The 18854-nt window shown below is 38.9% G+C and overlaps 2 protein-coding genes across 3 annotated transcripts in view; one reads left to right on the top strand and one right to left on the bottom strand.

Moving 5' to 3' along the window:
* LOC135222814 (mitochondrial import inner membrane translocase subunit Tim8 A-like) overlaps positions 1–18854 on the top strand; it is a 316936-nt gene that overhangs the window by 33332 nt on the left and 264750 nt on the right. The gene's annotated exons all lie outside the window — the stretch shown is intronic.
* Positions 1–18854, bottom strand: part of LOC135222813 (uncharacterized) — an 86577-nt gene that overhangs the window by 31076 nt on the left and 36647 nt on the right. For both annotated transcript variants that reach the window (XM_064261119.1, XM_064261118.1), the window contains exon 3: positions 4903–4964. In XM_064261119.1, the coding sequence (XP_064117189.1) occupies positions 4903–4957 (55 nt within the window). In that variant the 5' untranslated portion in view covers positions 4958–4964. The remainder of the gene's footprint in view (positions 1–4902; positions 4965–18854) is intronic.

Raw genomic sequence — 18854 nt, 5'->3', positions numbered from 1 at the left:
TTTCTTGAGTCCCTTATGATGAAAAATCATCAAGAAATTTAAACACCAAACTAACGGCTCGATGGCATGATAGGTGCAGTATCACCGATGTGGGTCAGGAAAAACAGGACACTGCCATTTTCAGAGAGACGTGTCCATATTTTCCAAGTTTTTGCCTAAATTGTTTGATATGGTGAAGAAAGAATTTACTATGACATGCACATCAACATACAGGCTAAATAATGACTGCAAGGAACATAATTTTCTTCCCTTGCCTGTGACAGGAGCATGTTTCAGCACCCATTACTTCCTCACTGGACGAGTGGGTTCAGCACTCGACTGTCAATTTGGTAGTCCGAGTTCGCTTCCCGCGGCCGTCAGTGTGGAATCAGAGGAATTTATTTCTGGTGAATAGAAATTCATTTCTCGATGCAATGTGGTTCGGATCCCACAATAAGCTGTAGGTCCCGTTGCTAAGAAAGCAATTGGTTCCTAGACACGTAGAAAAAACCCTAGGAGAGCTGTCAATCAGCTCAGTGGTCTGGTTAAACGAAGATGTACTTAACTTTACAGCACCCATCACCTGTTTCAATGAAACCTCAGGTTAGATCACATCTTCTGAAATGAGACAGCGCCCTCAAGCGATCAAGTGATAATACTGATGACAATGTGAAGGCAGTAATGTATCAGCTTGTTTTTTCTTATTTCTTTGTTGATGATGATAATGAATCTTCAACTGGAATTTATCCTGTCAGCTATGTTATTTTTCGTACGAGATAACTGGGATTCTTTTGGGGAGGAAAATGGCTGCAGAAACAACTTGGACCTTAGTTCCACTGATAAGGAAGAAGGTCCAGATATTTAGGAGGCTTGATTGTTCCTAAATTCCTTTCATAATGGTTCTTGGCACCTTGTTACCAGCAGCAGAAAACACAATTGGCAGGGAAAAGGTAGTTTAGAAAACCATATCAATGAATGATATTTTCGGAACAAATAAAACCTTGGAAAATATGTTCAAATGTTATCGCAACAAAAATGGACTAAATCCTGGTAAAAATGCTCTAGAAAAGCTATATACTTGCATTGGAAACGTTAACCGTTTGCCGAATGATGCAGAAACTCACTCTGTTCACTGCCATTCATTTTTCAGGTTCGCATTTCGAACAAGAGAAATTGCCTCCTCCAGGCAGGAATGAAATGTAGACACTGCTATGTGCATAGTTAGCATGCACGTGTATGTTGTTCTCATATTTTGTGCATATATATGAAACAAATCTGGAGACTTATATTTGCGTATATACATACATGAATACAGGCATATACTGCATACTTGTGTTGTGAGTTTTATATATATATTATATATATAGTATTTATATATATATATATATATATATATATATATATACTATATATATATATTGATATATATATATATATATAGTATTATATATATATATAATATATGCAAGTATTATAATGTGTGTGTGAATTTTAAGGTCTCATTTTGGGTATGAGAATCAGATAAATATTGTATTTCTATTACATCTCGTATACCTGTGACAATACGAACGTTTCGTCACACTGTATTGATATCTCCTTTTGATCGATAGTTGACATAATTGCATTCGCCTTTTCTCTGCCCTCCCTTGGGGCTAAAATGTCTTTGGTTGCCCCGTCAGTTCCCCAACCTAAAGTCTTTTGGTTGGCAGTTATTTCCTATGTAGACATTCCCAAGCCTAACGTCTATCCAGTGAGGCAATATTTTTTCTTAAGCTCACACTTTTTGTGAGGCCGCAATTTCCTTCACCTTAAGCCTCTTGGGTTGTCCGTGATTTCCTAAGCCAAACGCCTCTTTAGTATGCAGTCGTTATTTAACTCATGTTAAATTTCAAAGTAAGTTATTCTCCCAATCGGAAACTCTTTTGCACCAAAAACGACAAAGTTTGTGTAGAAGGAATGACTACGCACTGAACTGGTGGCTGAAGCTGACGTCACTAATTATCCCCCCCCACCCCTCCTGGCTCACCTCACCCACTGGCCCACCCACCCACCTACCCACCCCGCCCGTTTACCTGCGCGTGGGTAGACCTCCTTTTCTTTGGTCCTTGGTTGCAGAGACAGATTGCACAAACAAATCAATAGATCATTTGAACGCTTTCCTCCAGTTTTTTATGCATATAAAAGGACTTTGCTTGGAAATTGAAAGCTGATGTTGCATTTTAAGTGAATCCACGTTCTTCATTCGTTCTGGAACAGTGGCTTCATTTAAGATTTTTGTTCTGGAGAGGGGCGGAGGGGGGAAGCGGGGTTGCCAAAGGTTTAGAACTTCATGGTGTGGGTGGGGTGCCGAGCGAAGCGAACCCTATCAGCCGAGGGTGGGGTGGGGGCGCTGTAAGCCTCCCCGAGGTATTTTTGGAAATTTGCGTGCATTTTGGAGCATTTTGGAATCACATAAAACCTTTATTGAGTTAATAATAATAATAATAACAATTATTATTATTATCATTTAAAAGGCTATGAAGACAAACCAAGTCTTGGGGGGCCATCAGTGTCTTGAGGAGTCTAGTGCTTCCACCCCCTAAATAACGCCCCTGTTCAGAATCATCGTTTTTTGGCAGATTTGTTCCCCTTCCATTACTTTTTGATATCATCTATTAGTCATTGCCATGAAAATATTAAGTTCTATTTTATAGGATTCTGTTAACTTGATATCCTCTGAAATCATGGCAGTCATAATTGAAATTATTCTTCTCATCAAATTCTCCGTTTGCTTCAAACCGCGTAACCATATTTTGAAAGAATTTCGGTTCTCTCTCTCTCTCTCTCTCTCTCTCTCTCTCTCTCTCTCTCTCTCTCTCTCTCTCTCTTGTTCGAGAGAGTTTCGCTAGGTCAAGATAACTCTTTCACCCAAACTTTCCCTCTCCTTCTCCATTGTTGTCCAACTGACTTTGGTCCCGAGTAAGGGATAATTATCTTGCTCATGATAAATTGTTTCATCGTCCCCTGAATAACCCCTGACGAGGCAGAAGGAATTTTCAGGTAATTAGGCCGTCGATACTGGGTTTCCTGGGTCCTCCTACCCATGTTTTGGATATGGAAGATGGCAGGAGATGTGATTTCTTCTTCAAAGAGGCCTTCCTTAAGTACTAAGGACTGCATGCTCAAGGAAATGACTTGCCCACCAAAGAGGCCTAAGGTGTAGGGTAGTATGAGCTATTTTGGGAAAGTGTCAGCGTTCTGGGAAAAGTATCAGCATTTTGGAAAAATATCAGCCATCTGAGAAATTTATCAGCCTTCTGGGGAAGTATCAGCCATCTGGGAAAAGTGTCGCATCTTGGGAATAGTGTCAGTGTTCTGGGGAAAGTATCAGCATTCTGGGGCAAGTATCAGCCTTCTGGGAAAGTATCAGCCTTCTGGTAAAAGTATCAGCATTTTGGGAATAGTGTCAGTGTTCTGGGGAAAGTATCAGCGTTCTGGGATAGTATGAGCGTTCTGGGTTAAGTATCAGCATTCTGGGGAAAGTATCAGCTGTTTAGGAATAGTGTCAACGTTCTGGGAAAAGTATCAGCTTTTTGGGAATAGTGTCAGCGTCATGGGAAAAGTATCTGCTTTCTGAGGAAAGTATCAGCGTTCTGGGAATGCTGATACTTAAAGCTTGAGAAACGACGGCCTCCTGAACAGACTTTAGGCTTAGGAAATGTCCAGGTAGGGACGGGGTTGGAGGCTCAGGAAATAGCTCCCTACCCAGAGACTTCAAGTTGAGGAGGTGACAGTGCAACAAAAGGTAATTTAGTCTCGAGAGTGGAGAGCTTCGTCAAGCTATTCTAGTCTCTAGTTATAACTGCACTGCAGAGGTTCCTTTCTTCTGATGAAATGTGAAATGACCGCTTAGCACAAGATGCTTGAGATGATTTGTAGAAATTACTGAAGGAAAAGATCCTTCAGAAGGCTTTAGGAAATAACCGTAATAAATGATGCTGGAGAATGCTGAAGAAACGACTGTATATAGTCAAGGTGCCAACCGTTAGGCCAAGCCCTGTGGCAGTCTTAACGTATACCCGTTGAACTTATTGTTAATGATTTAATGATAACAAATCTTTTAAGACCATTTAGTATTTGGAGAACACAATTTTTTAAAGTAATCTTGTCCGGCATTTTTCCTGTAGTAGCACCAGTCGTATAAAGCACCAGACACAGAATTTTCCGAATAATTAATTGGTATTTGATGAAAAATCCATTTTACATCGCTTCTGTAATCCGTCAGACATGATCAGTTTTACATCACAAATATGACCAGTACTACATCATAAATGTCCTTAGTAATTGACTGGGTCATTTATCAACAATAACCGATGGTGTCATATTTCGAGCGATCAGCTGTGTCATAAATCTGTCAGGAACTTCATACGGAGGCTACACCAGACACACGTATTAAGCATTTACCGTATCTATCAGAGGCTTCGCCAAATCTATCATGATCATGTACTGTACCGGTAATCCCTCAAGTAATTTACCGGTAATTAATCAGATATTTTACCGATAATTCATCTGGTGTTTTACCGGTAATACAACAAATATATTAATGTATAATCTCCTTAGATATTTTATCACCAAATATTCATTATGTTATGTGTGTTTAGTATTCATGAGTATCCTCATGCTTTAGACATGCAACCACAGACATGGACTCGGGAACGTTAAATAGGGGAAGATTTACAAACATGCAAGGGCCTTTGTGAGGACACACACACACCCACGCACACAATTTCGTTAATATTTCCGAAGGACAAATAGGAATGAACAAGTTCATGAACACGCGCATTGAGGTTTGGAGTTTAAGATGTACCTTTGAAAATTAATTTTACCAAGAGAATTGATTGACATGCTTATTAGAATAATTAAATCTAGAGCCCGAATACTTACATAAGCAGAGTTTGGCCATAACCATTAGCATCATTAACACAGCTAGAAACTTCATCTTGAACCTGGAAAGGAAGGAAAGAATAGTTTTACTCTCGTTGATAATCTCCGTATTCGTGCTAAATTACTGTATTGCTGAGCGATCCTACAAACCATGAACGTGACTTGCAAGCTTTCAGAGAAGAGTCTCGCAGTATGTGAATGAAGAAAAGAGGAGCAAAGAAAAAGGATTTGAAAACGGGCTTGGGGCCAGTTGCCTATTTCGGAAAATGTTTATTGGACGCAATAGCCATAAAGGTAGAACAGCAAATGAATGAAAGCTAAGAAAGTCAATAAAGAAAAGGAACTTTGGCTTTCCAGTCGAACCCCCGACTGGAAAGCCAAGGCATCTGGGGTGTGGCAGAGGTGGAGGAATGTCAGTGATATGGACACCACCTGTCACCAGGTAGCAGCTCAGAGTGCCAGGTGAGATGACCCGGCAGCCACAGTTGGCTGAGCATGACAGTAAAGAAAGGAACGTCGAATGGCCGACATGACCACACTAAACTGACTCGCTAGTCAGTCCTCTTATGACAGTTTTATTACCGTTGAAAAGAGAATGCAGTAATTTAATGTTCTGGTGAAAAAGCGAATTGGTCTGTTAGCAAGGGTTTCTACCATTATTAGCTTTCGATAGAATGAGGTTACAAAAATCATTGGTGGTCAGTTGGATTTAGTTTTCGTATAAATGTTCCCGTTTTGTTAATAGAAAATGTATGAAAATCTGCGACCGTGGCTTCAGGAATATAAGTTTACGGTCTAAGGCAAATAGTGAGTTATTAACATTTAGTTTCTTTATATTCGTGCCACATTTTTATATCAAAATGAATCCCATTTTCGATCCGATATTTGGTGTGAAAGTCTTACACCAAGTACTGTTAACTACTTACTAAACAGTTTTTTTTAACACCTTTTAGTTTTCTGTAAAGTTCTGTAAACGAAATTTTTGAGAAGGCTTTGTTTGTCTGTCAGCAATTTGTCTGTCGGCCTTCAGATCTTAAAAGCTACTGAGGCTAGAGGGCTGCAAATTGGCATGTTGATCATCCACGCCTCCAATTATCAAGCATACCAAATTGGAGCCCTGTAGGGTATCCTCTGTAGTTTTTATTTTATTTTTTATTTTATTTTAGGTTAGTGTGTCTGGCAACGCAACAATACAGGCCACCACGGCCTGCTGAGAGTTTCATGGGCCGTGGCACAGTTTCGTACAGCATTATATGCTCTACAGAAAGAAAAAAACTTGGGCGCATTTTTTACTTGTTTGTATTAAAATGAATCCGCAACTATTTACTAATTTATTGTCATTTTTGAACATTTCTTTTATTACCTTAATTATTTATGCTGTCTTATTTTTCAAGAGACAAGTGTGTTATTACCTAAAAAGTAAGTTTCTATTGCGCAAAATGGGGTTGCATCAGCAACTGTTTTTACTGGATGGTCAAAAAAAAAAAGAAGGAAGGACTTGCGCCGTTAAAGCATCAGATGAATTTAACTCTCATTTTGTCAACTTAATCAAGGAATTGATTTTCAGAATTTAACAGAGATCCGAAGGCTTCAACATAAGTTGGGTCTGCTTCGTGATGAATGCTGATCTGGGATGAGGCCATCAAAATGACAATCTTCTTTTATTACTTTTTGAAAACTCGTGTGAAGGTTTCATGCTTCATCAGCTTAAGCGAATTTTGACTTATTGTCAGTTCCGTCTGAATTGGAAGTGAGGTGTTTTATGTATAATTTGCAAAATTTGCTTGAGCTGATGAACCATGAATATATACTATATACATACATATATATATATATATATATATATATATATATATATATATATATATATATATATATATATATATATATATAAACTGTACATGCACGTTATATTAATTAATTAGTTGATTTAAAAAATGAATGAATGCTTTAAAGGTTGTCATTTAGAAAGATTATTTCTGTGAATTTCCCATTTTAGTCATGCAAAGAGAATTGTAGTATCCACCCTTTGTTTTGCATGTTGTTTGTTGCATGAATTAATTTGGATACTGGTTCGGGTGGCCTTGGGCCAAACATGGGATCGTGCTCATGGAACTCTGAGTCTCTTACATCAATTTGTTAATGTAGGTTTGGTTGTGGTGATCCCCCTGACCCCACCCAAGGATAAGCAAGCTCCCTTCCTTGAATAGGTCAAGCTACACAGGATTCTTCTTCTCGCATGTTATAATACACTAGTATAACACGTAGTATAGAAGAACTGTCTCTTTACTGTACCTCCGTTCATATTCTTTTTCCTCCATCTTACTTTCCACCCTTTCCTAACAATTGATTCGTATTGCGACTGGGAGTTTTTTTTTCCTTCCAGACCTGTTTAATGTCAATTTCCATTTCAGCGCTGAATGAACTCTTGGGTCTCAGCGCTTGACTTGTGCCTACATTTTATATTCTATTCTATTCTACAAGAACTAATGTGACTGCTTTAGCTTTATTTACAGTATGGGTTAGAAACACTGTCTTTAAATACTTCTTAGTAATAATAATAATAATAATAATAATAATAATAATAATAATAATCCATCAGATAAAAATACTTGTCTGGAGTAGCAATTGCCATTTTTTAATATCTCCCATAATCTTGATTGTTGCTTTACGTCAAGGGGTGTCGAGAAACATTGTCGGAGCTTGACGGTGTCCATTCCTTGTGGAAAAAGAGCTGATTCTTAAAAGTAAAAAAACTAAATACTACCGAAGAAGTCGTTCATAAAAAGTTCGTTCTTGAAGAAGAAGTACTGGAGTGCAGAGCTCGCCCATGAAATCTCTTCTTAAGAGTTCCGTTGCAACGACGCAAACCTGACTTCCTCATTCTCGTGGGATTCTGCTTCTCAAATACTAAAGAGGATGACTTCATGTTAACCCGGTCAAGGTCTTCTGTGACCTTCAACAGAGTACTATCGAATTCAGTTACGTACAAAACTATAATTTCTTGACATTGACGTACTGTTGAAGATTAAATAAATATTCGAGATGAAATACTCATATACTTTAGTATTTATTTACAAAGAGTATGACAGAAGAGTTCATTCGTTATATTAAAGATTTCAGTATTATTGACGAACCACAAGGATAGAATGTTATGGAGTTCATGCGCAAATACTAAATGCTAAAGTATTGAACCAGGCCGCATATTATCATATTAGGGACTTACTCCACTCACAATATACTAAATGTTTTCATAGCATTAACTTGTAGTAAAAGGTGAATAGTATGACGAAATCAGTCTAACGCGAGAGTAATCTGTAAGCAAATATGGAAGAACGCTGAAAAGGAGTACACTAATAAAAACAGAAGGCTAGGTTATAATACCAAACAGCTCATTCACAAAGACCGACTGAGTTCCTCGTTGGACGAGTGGTTTTCGCGCTCGGCCACCAATTTGATGGTCCGAAGTTCGATTCACGGCTCGGCGAACGCAGAATCAGAGGAATTTATCTCTGGTGATAGAAATTTATTTCTCGATATAATGTAGTTTGGATCCCACAATAAGCTGTAGGTCCCGTTGGTTGGTGACCAACTGGTTCCTAGCCACGTAAAAACATCTAATCCTTCGGGCCAGCCCTAGGAGAGCTGTTAATCAGCTCAGTGGTCTGGTAAAACTAAGATATACTTAACAAAGACCGAGTACTATAAAATTCATTCGTATAAACTGCCGTAGGGTAATCACTTGACAGACAGAAGTCGTTGGAAAATGATGCCTTTGACTTCATGGCCACTCACAACTTTTTTTATCGGTGCGAAAGTTGTTTATTTTTTGACCTCAAAAGTCCCGTTTTCGGTGGTCAGTCAGGATCTATTTAATGACCATTAAAGGCCTTTTCTTTGATGGCCATTAATATTCCTCGTCAGTGCACCTTATGCGGTGCACTATTGGCATTACTTAAGTCTCTCTGCAGCGTCCCTTCGGTCCCTAGCTGCAACTACTTTCGTTCCTTTTACTGTAACTCCGTTCCTATTCTCTTCCTCCCATCGTACTTTCCTCCCTCTCCTAACAATCGATTCACAGTGCAGCTGCAAGGTCTTCCTCCTGTTACACCTTTCAAACCTCTTTACTGTCTATTTCCGTTGCTGCGCTGAATGACCTCATAGGTCCCAGCGGCTGGACTTTGGCTAAATTCTATATTCTGTTTTATTCTCTATTAATGTCCTTTGTCTTTAAAGGTTAGTTAAAGTTTTTATTAGGTTCCGCCGTAGGCAAAAAAAAAAAAAAAAAAAAAAAAAAAAAAAAAAAAAAAACGGTTTCAGGCCCATTTATTATAGCTTTAACCTGGATCTATTCTGTCCCTGCATGCAATTTTGTTCTTACAATTGGAGTTCTTTATCTTCTGCTTTCTGCTCCGGCAGTATTGATGTAAGGCACGTGAGCGAGAATCTAGGGCAATGGTCCTGAACCAGTTAGTGCCAAGAACTGACCTCTTACGTTCCCTGCCTAATCAAAATGTGGGTTTATTTAAGAACACGAAAGTTTTCTAGATCAGGATTTCTCTAAGAAAACCTGTAGTTCTCCCACCTTTAATTTAACCTCTCGCAAATCGCACATCGATGCTGCCAGTCTTGCTAATGGCTACTGACGAAATATTTGAACAGTGAAAGAATCATAGAAATAAGGTTAGTAAACTATGGTGCGACAAAATAGAAATTTAAACGACAGAGAAAATTTCAAAATGAAAGGAGTTACGAAATAAGATGGACAGCTCAAGATCTAGCGAAAGTACAGATCTTTATGCGTTGGAAGAGTGAAAAGTCAATGATAGGGGAGTGAGTAATTAAGATATAGGAGATTTATACACGTCTACAGAAATGGAGATGACACAACTCAGCAATCTGGTGTTCTGATGACGCCAGAAGAAACAATACAAATCTCATTATAACTTTTACTTGACGGTATTGCTTCCAAAATACGTATAAATTAGTTAAATGGATTTAGCAGACAGTTAATGGACAAGAACGCTGGGGCCAAGATTAAAAACCAACGGCTAATTGAATATATTACATTGACATAAACCTCAAAGTTACCTTCCAACTTTTCTACATCAGAATTGAATTGAACATAGAATTTAGGCCAGAGGCCAGGCACTGGGAACTATGAGGTCATTCGGCGCTGAAACTGGAGTTGGTAGTAAAAGGCTAGAAAGGTGTAAAAGGAGGAAAATCTTATAGCAGTTGCACTATGAAAAATTGCTAGGAGATTGTGGAAAGTAAGATGGTAGAAAGAGAATATGACCGGAGGAAGGGTAAAAGAAATGAAAGGGGTTGTAGCTAGGAGCTGAAGGCACGCTGCAAGGAACCTTAAGTAATACCTACAGTGCACCGCATAAGGTGCACTGACGGCACTACCTCTCTACGGGGCCTAACAACAGAGCCCCTAGCTGCTACCACTTTCGTTCCTTTTACTGTACCTCCTTTCATATTCTCTTTCTTCATCTTACTTTCCACCCTTTCCTAACACCTGCTTCGCAGTGCAACTGCGAGGTTTTCCTCCTGTTACACCTTTCAGACCTTTTACTGTATATTACCATTTCAGCGCTGAATGACCTCATAGGTCCCAATGCTTGGCCTTTGGCCTAAATTCTATATTCAGCTCAACTCTAACAGAAGAGAAATGAGTGATCTTCATTTCGCCAGACAGGTCACATAATATAGCGACTCTGTATCAAGGAAGTTTTCTTTCACATGAATACGTTTAATTACTTATGAAAAATTCTTTTATCATGATATGAATATCTTTAGACTGTCCTCAGTTAATAAATATCAGGGTCCGATATTTCAAACTGGATACCTGTAAACCATCAGTACTTGAAGCACACGGCGTATAACAAAATCAGAAATGCGACAACGATAATCTAAATGGCCTCTATTAGTGTAGGGCTTACTCCACTGAAGAAGAATAGCCCTCTGCTTCGGTTTCCAACTTTGTAAGGTCTTTGAAAAGGATTAACAGCGACTAAAAGAAACTTTGTTTTTATGAATGTAAATCAACAAAACGTTTAACGTTATTCAACCTGCTGAGCGAGGGTTATTTTAGAACAGTGGGTGCAGAATATGACTATCTTTATCTGTCATACAGTTCGAAGTGTAATGCCTCCTCAAGCATGGAATAAAATTCATGAGTTAGTCAAGTCTATTTTCCAAAATAAGTGTGATACAAAGGTATCTCAAAAGTGTTCTTAAAAACAAAACAGGATTTCTGCGTCCATTGTTCCATCAAAGTGTTACTTTTATTACTTAGCGGCACTCCGTCAGTCGAAATCTTCTTGAACCAGTGGGTCGGCGTTTTGTGTTACTGGTGGTACAGATCCACCGTTGTGTTTCATTCAAATAGCTTGGGTTTTTGAAGCGTCCTGACTGGGTAGAAAGTAAGAACTATGTGGTACTGCTTGTCCAGCATTGACCCTCCAATATGTCTCTGCCAACGTAGGTACTAATCGTATTCACTAGCTGCCTCCTCCGCGTTCGTTCGAACTTAAAATTTTGCACAGGGCATTATGTGTTTTCATCCAGTTGTTGCTGGATCAGTGTCCCTGCAGTCTTGTGCAAGTTCTCTTCAAAAACCTCACCTAGGCAGTCGTTCATAAAGGTTTACCCTCAATGGCGGGTTTGAAACATCGTAGGGTTTATTTTTTAAGGTCGCAGACTTGATCCGATTCAGCTTAATGATCTCGTACTGATTAAGCTCTTCTTTCTTTCTCAAGGGACACTTATACAGGTGCCATGTGTCATGTAGCTCGATTTTTTGGGCAGGGGGAGGGGGGGGGGGGGGTTTTAGCCACGTCAGTGGTAAAAGGCGTCATGACAATATGTAACGAGGATCAGAATATCTTAAAGATGATGGACATCTAAATGAGCTGATGACCCCGCTGTGCCGCAGACTCAGATCTGATGTTCGTCTGCCAACATTGCTAATCCCCTGTATGTTATAAATATGTGAATGGTTGCTGATGTGACATCAGTAACCATTCACACACACACATATATATATATATATATATATATATAATATATATATATATATATATATATATATATATATATATATCTATGTATACATCTATATCTATTTCTATATATATATATATATATATATATATATATATATATATATGTATGTATATATATACACTATATACACATATACATATATATATACACATACATACATACATATCAATATATATATATATACATATTATATATATATATATATATATATATATATATATATATATATATATATATATATAAGTCATATCACATTACCGTGATTCATATACATACATCGAGCTACAAATGTCCTTTAATATCTAATTCACTCTACCTCGCAATTAATATATTTTCATATATGCTTAACCGAAGGTGGGGAATTTTTATTAGGCGATAATAGAATCGTCGTGCCCAGGCGCGAACCCAGGACACCATACAAATCCAGGAACGCCAGTGAAGCTTTTTACCCACTCCACCACCGCGGTAGAGTGAATTAGATATTAAAGGACATTTGTAGCTCGATGTATATATATATATATATATATATATATATATATATATATATATATATATACACGTATACTTCTACAAATATAAAAGGAAAAGAAGCCGGATCCTCTGGTTGTTACCAAAGATTTGGCGATAATATGCTTAATTTTTTAGGATGAGTTTCATCAGTTATCATCTTAACGGAATGAAAGGGAAAAAAAAAAAACATAAACAGCCGTACGGAACCTAATGTAACGGAACGGAACGTACGCAAAGTCGGCTCAGTAGCCAGACAAAGTCCAAGGTGATTAACGTCTTGGGAGGCATGGTCGTCACAATTTTAGTTTTCTGTAAAAGAGAATTATTGACATGGCTGTTAGTGTGTCCGTCCGCACTTTCCTGTCCGCCCTCAGATCATAAATACTTTGGCGCAATTTTTGACATGTTTATATTACTATTTATTGAGTTATCTATAATAAATTTCTACAGGTTATTCGCGTGCGGCACACGATACTAGGCAATCTCAAAAGAGTTATTTGTCATGTATTACAACATTTAGTTAATTGTAACATGTAGCAGAACGAACCTAATTACTCCTAGAATGTTCGTCATTGCTGCCATTAAAAATGGAACTGTCATCAAGCTAACTGTCCGTAATTTCCAGAACATGCGGAATGTCATTCTCTTGCAATTATCACATTACATTCCATGTAATTTGCCCCAGCTAAGGAAAGTCTCAAATTGTCAGCGATAAAAATGTTTGCAAAACAATATTGCGCTCTAAAAAAGGGCTGCAGTTCTCACCAGTGAATGGACTCTAATTAATCGTCAGTAGTTTTTCTTGGATATGTTACTCTCCTCTCTCTCTCTCTCTCTCTCTCTCTCTGTCTCAAGTTACCTCATTGGACAAGTGAGTTACGTGCTCGCCTTCCGATTTGGTAATCCAAGTTAGCTTCCCCGCTCTGCCAACAAGGAATCAGAGGAATCTATTTCTGGTGAATAAAAATTCATTTCTCGATATAATGTGGTTCGGATCCCACAATAAGCTGTAGGTCCCGTTGCTAGGTAACCAACTGGTTCCTAGCCACGTTAAAATATCTAATATACTTTGGGCCAGCCCTAGGAGAGCTGCTAATCAGCTCAGTGGTCTGGTTAAACTCCAATACAATCTCTCTCTCTCTCTCTCTCTCTCTCTCTCTCTCTCTCTGTGTGGTGTGTGTGTGCGCGCGCGTGTGTGTGTACGCATACACACTGCTATAACAAACGACTTTTAAGTACATTAGCTGATACAAACCCTTCCTCTCTCTCTCTCTCTCTCTCTCTCTCTCTCTCTCTCTCTCTCTCTCTCTCTCTCTCTCTCTCTGTATGGAAGAGGGACATAGACAGACCAAATCGTCTCTGGCTAAACTTGGCAGAGCGGCAATAACAGAAGCAACAATAACAGGAAAGATAACCATCATCTGCTTTGATGTTATTGTTTGTTTGTATGGCGCTTTTACGTTGCATGGAACCAGTGGTTATTCAGCAACGGGACCAACGGCTTTACGTGACTTCCGAACTACTTCGAGAGTGAACTTCTATCACCAGAAATACACAACTCTCACTCCTCAATGGAATGGCCGAGAATCGAACCCGCGACCACCGAGGTGGGACGCTAATACCATACCAACCACGCCGCTGAGGCGCTCTTTGATGTTATGACCTGGGCGCTGTTGGGCAGACGATACTGGGCTCCTCGGGAAGGTCACTCTTAACAATTGTTTCGTAGAGCAGCTGCTTTGAGGTTTTCCACCTTTTCCACCGTTCAAACCTTTTTACTTCCGATTTCCGTTTCAGCGCTGAATGACCTCATAGGTCCCAGGGCTTGGTCTTTGGACTAAATCGTATATTCCTTCCTTTTTTCCTTCCTCTCTTAACAGAGATTTCCTTCTGCTGCTTTGGAATCCTTTTCTTGCTCCTGTTTACCCGACTTTGGACATTTCAGCTAGGTATATTTTTCTCGTTGCTTCGGACCTGGACTCGTAGAGGGAGTCGTTGTCTTTCAGGAGTCGCTGTTGCTATCCAGGGTCAAAAGACGCTGTCTCGAAATCGCCTGAAAATATATTTTCAAATCCAAATTGTGGTTATTATATTCATTGGAATCTTTCAATGTTGTTACCAGTGTCTTGTCCAGGTGAGAATCCTCCGATTCCGTTGTTGATGATGTACCGAAATCTATTGATTTTATGCTCCTTCTGTAGTGCAAAGAGCCAAATTTCCGTCTATGAAGACGGGAACCTTTCCCACCACAAGAAAGTTTGTATAAACTCTACGGTAATCTAACGTAATATTTAACTTTCTAAACTTGTACGACTTACATAAACGATAAAAATAAACAGTGCTATTAAATTACATATTCTTCCTTTCGACCCAAAGCAATGAATAGAGTACCTGGTAGTTAGAAAACTGAGGTTGAAATGAAGAGCAAGGCGGTTAGCAACCTTATGCCAAAGGTTTTTATGGGAACCCCTTTACTAAATCCTGAAGCCACCTTCTCCAAATAATGGTAATATATATAACTGAGACACACACACACACACACACACACACACACACACACACACACATATATATATATATATATATATATATATATATATATATATATATATATATATATATATACATAACAGTCGTCATGAACCGCAACATCAATCTTCCATCCACAATGAACTGTCTTCTGCTAAAGCCTGACCTATCTTGCTCTGTTGCTGTTACTGCGGCAGAGCATCATGGAATGACGAAGATTAAGAGACGTTTGTAAGGCTGAAGTTTTATGGCTCAGAGGGGAATGGAAAAGTTTGATGTCGGCCGAAATGGCTTCCCAGTCTCCGAGCGGTCTGCCGTCACAGGTCGTTTGGGGCTCTGTGGGAAATGAGTCTGCAGCCGTTAACGATTTGACAAAGGCTAATGACTGATTCATTATTTATTTACTCTCCTGGCTCTCTGGTCACAGTGTGACCCCTCGCCGCGTGTGTCCAATCTCTCAATTGTTTTGCAAGATGATGACGACAGTGTATTATGTTTTTGGTCAGAGGCTTTAACAAATGCGCCCAGACTTTGTCTTTATTCAGATTTGCCAATATAAATATGTCTCGGGCGTTGGAATTCACTTCCTGCTTCCATTTTAACACTCATTCAACTTCCAGATGTGGTCCCACTAAGAAGCACTATTCGGCATCATGTCCCGTGTATGGTACGCCACGTGAAATATAAAAGTATTTCGACAAATGTATGATCATGAAGTTAAGTATATATATATATAAATACCAGCTACTAGGGGAAGCTTTTATCAGTTATTTCTAGACAGAAACAAGAAAAAGAAAGATGAAATCGCAAAGTGTACGACAAGAAGGAAAGTTGAGCCTGTTATATCATAGGAAAGACTTGGCACGCAACTCTCTTCCCGCGCTTTGTAGTAGTTTTAGGATGTAGCTCGCTTTTTTATAACTGTTATCTTTTCCTTCGTAGCTCCTTCAACTGCTCCCAGGGGTCGCGTCAGAGGAGAATTCTTGAGAGCTTTAGGCTCATGCGAGGGAAGCAGACACTGTGTATGTATGTATATCTATCTGTACGTTATATATGTATACGTATATACACGTCACAGTTTTGTCGCTATTTTTACCCACGATTTATATTTTATAATTTCCCATATTAAAGCGATAAATAAACCATAAATGCCAAATTGATTCTACCCAAGGAATAACTAACGCCTGAGGGAATTAACATTGAATGGTCAATACACTTCCCCTGAGAGGATTGAAACCTATGCCTATCTCCTCGGGTGAAACATGCATGCGTGACATGGACGCTCCACTCTGCCATCAAGAGTGGATCAAGTCACTGGCTCTCGTGTTTCAACCCCAAAACACGTAGGTTCGAGTCCTGCTCCGGTAAGTGCACTTGTACCATATGAGTAATTATCCTTGTGCGTCTTATTCTAAAGGTCTGGTGAATTTAAAGTTAAGGGGTTATGTTGATATATATTACATTATATATATATATATATATATATATATATATATCTATATATATATATATATATATATATATTATATGTGTGTGTGTGTGTGTGAGTGCATTTCTATTACGTGAGGCAGCTGCGATGAGCATTTGCGTGACTCCTACGTGAGGCAGCGCAGGAAAGGAGTAGGCATTAGTATGCCTGCGACAATCACGTGCGTCAATATTTAGAGGTCAGAGTAAAGGGAAAGTCTCTCACAGCGGAGGTCAAACAAAGGACGCCTAATTGCGTACCTGAGAGGAAGAGGAGGAACCTCCTCCGGTAGGCAGTCAAGACTTGGGAAAAGAGAGATTCAGAGTTGGAAAGTCCACATACGCGCATGTAGTACATCATCTATCTATCCACACACACACACACACACACACACACACACACATATATATATATATATATATATATATATATATATATATATATATATATATGTGTGTGTGTGTGTATAATCACTTATATATCGGGTGAACTAAAATTAGGTGAAAAGTAGGCGGAATAGGGTTTGTGTTAGGGTATACTATAACGTTTGTGTTTATTATTATTATTATATCATTATTATTATTATTATTATTATCATTATTATTAGTTATTATTGATATTATATTTTCTGCGCCTTTGTATTGTATTATTGTATATGATAAAATTTGATATGTAATTTCAAAATAAATGTTATCATATACTGTCCACCTAATTTTGGGTTCATCCTGTGTGTGTATATAGATATATATATAGGATATAGATATATATATATATATATATATAGTATATATATATATATATGTATGAATGTATGTATATGCTGGTCACTTTGTACTTCGCGTGGTCAGGTCGTTGTAATACTCCTGATGTGGGTTTCGAATACTACTGCGAACTTCAGAATTCCTTCACGTTCTTCCATTGGGAACTGAGACTTTGTACTGATAAGCGTATCCAAAATGTGTGAAGAATTCTAGAGGATAATAATGAGGGCGTTGGAGTTTTTACGTTTTCTCTCTCTCTCTCTCTCTCTCTCTCTCTCTCTCTCTCTCTCTCTCTCAAACACATTATGTCTATCTATATATATATATATATATATATATATATATATATATATATATATATATATAGAATATATCACACACACACAAATAGATACATGTATGTCTAATTAATATGGCAGGCTTATCACCGGTATTGAAATGTCATGTGCGTATGAAACTTATAAAGTGGGATGGCGGGGTCTGTGTCGAAGGTCTAATAACTAGTTTGGGCTGCAATTCGCGCTTGCTAATTACAATCCCGGCCCCCAGTGAAACCCGCCCCCTCAAAAACTAGCCCATCTATACTCTGTTTTTTTCCATCTGTCCACCCGCCTGTGGTGTTGGAGTATGGTAACACTGCGTCCCGGGTATTAAGATAGTTACATTCAGCTTACATTCAACAATAATAACAATATCCTATTTCGAATATTAACGGTGTAATTCGCATACAGTACATTATTAAAACACTCTTCAGTTGCAAATGTACACCCAGATATCCTTTTATTTCCCTAAAACTTACACATAGCGAACCTATCTAAAGCCCGGGACGCAGTGTTACCATACGCAAACAACACAGGCGGGTGGACAGATGGAAAAAAAACGGAGTATAGTTATGCTTTCGGCAACTCTGAACGACCCTCCTCCCAGCCTGGATACTACGAACTTTGCTTCTTAAAAGCTGATCATTGCGGACCTGGTCACCCACATCATCTTTAAATAATCTGATATTGGGGGATGGGTGCGGCCGTAGTGATATTGGTCAGCTGGGTCACTGTTCTCTACGTTAGGTTGGGCATGGTGGAGGGGAGTAACCTGGTCTGTACATAGCCGGTTTGACTGGCGGGTCCGTAGACCTTATGCGGTGCACTGTAGGCATTACTTAAGGTTCTTTGCAGCGTGCCTTCGGCCCCTAGCTGCAACCACTCTCGTTCCTTTTACTGTACCTCCTTTCATATTTTCTTTCTTCATCTTACTCTCCACCCTCTCCTAGCAGTTGATTCATCATGCAACTGCGAGGTTTTCCTCCTGTTCACCTTTCAAACCTTTTGCTGTCAATTTCCATTTCAGCGCTGAATGACCTCATAGGTTCCAGTTTTTGGGCTTTGGCCAAAATTCTATATTCAACTGAACTCAACCTTCAAGGGGGACTTTGTTGGGGTTAAAAGAGAAAGAATCCTTAGCACAGAATAAAAAAATCTCTTCGTCCGACCTGCCTTCCGCCATCAGTGCTTTTCGATGATCAGGGAGACGTCTTATGCACCTCGACAGATTAGTTGACGTTCAGCAGCCCTTGCTAGACCCGTCACGACTTTGGCCAGAAGGAAAGTGTG

Source organism: Macrobrachium nipponense, chromosome 8, assembly GCF_015104395.2.
Source record: "Macrobrachium nipponense isolate FS-2020 chromosome 8, ASM1510439v2, whole genome shotgun sequence".
NCBI classification, from domain to species: domain Eukaryota; kingdom Metazoa; phylum Arthropoda; class Malacostraca; order Decapoda; family Palaemonidae; genus Macrobrachium; species Macrobrachium nipponense.
The sequence above is the reverse complement of the archived record's forward strand: the minus strand, read 5'-3'. Positions and strand labels throughout refer to the sequence as shown.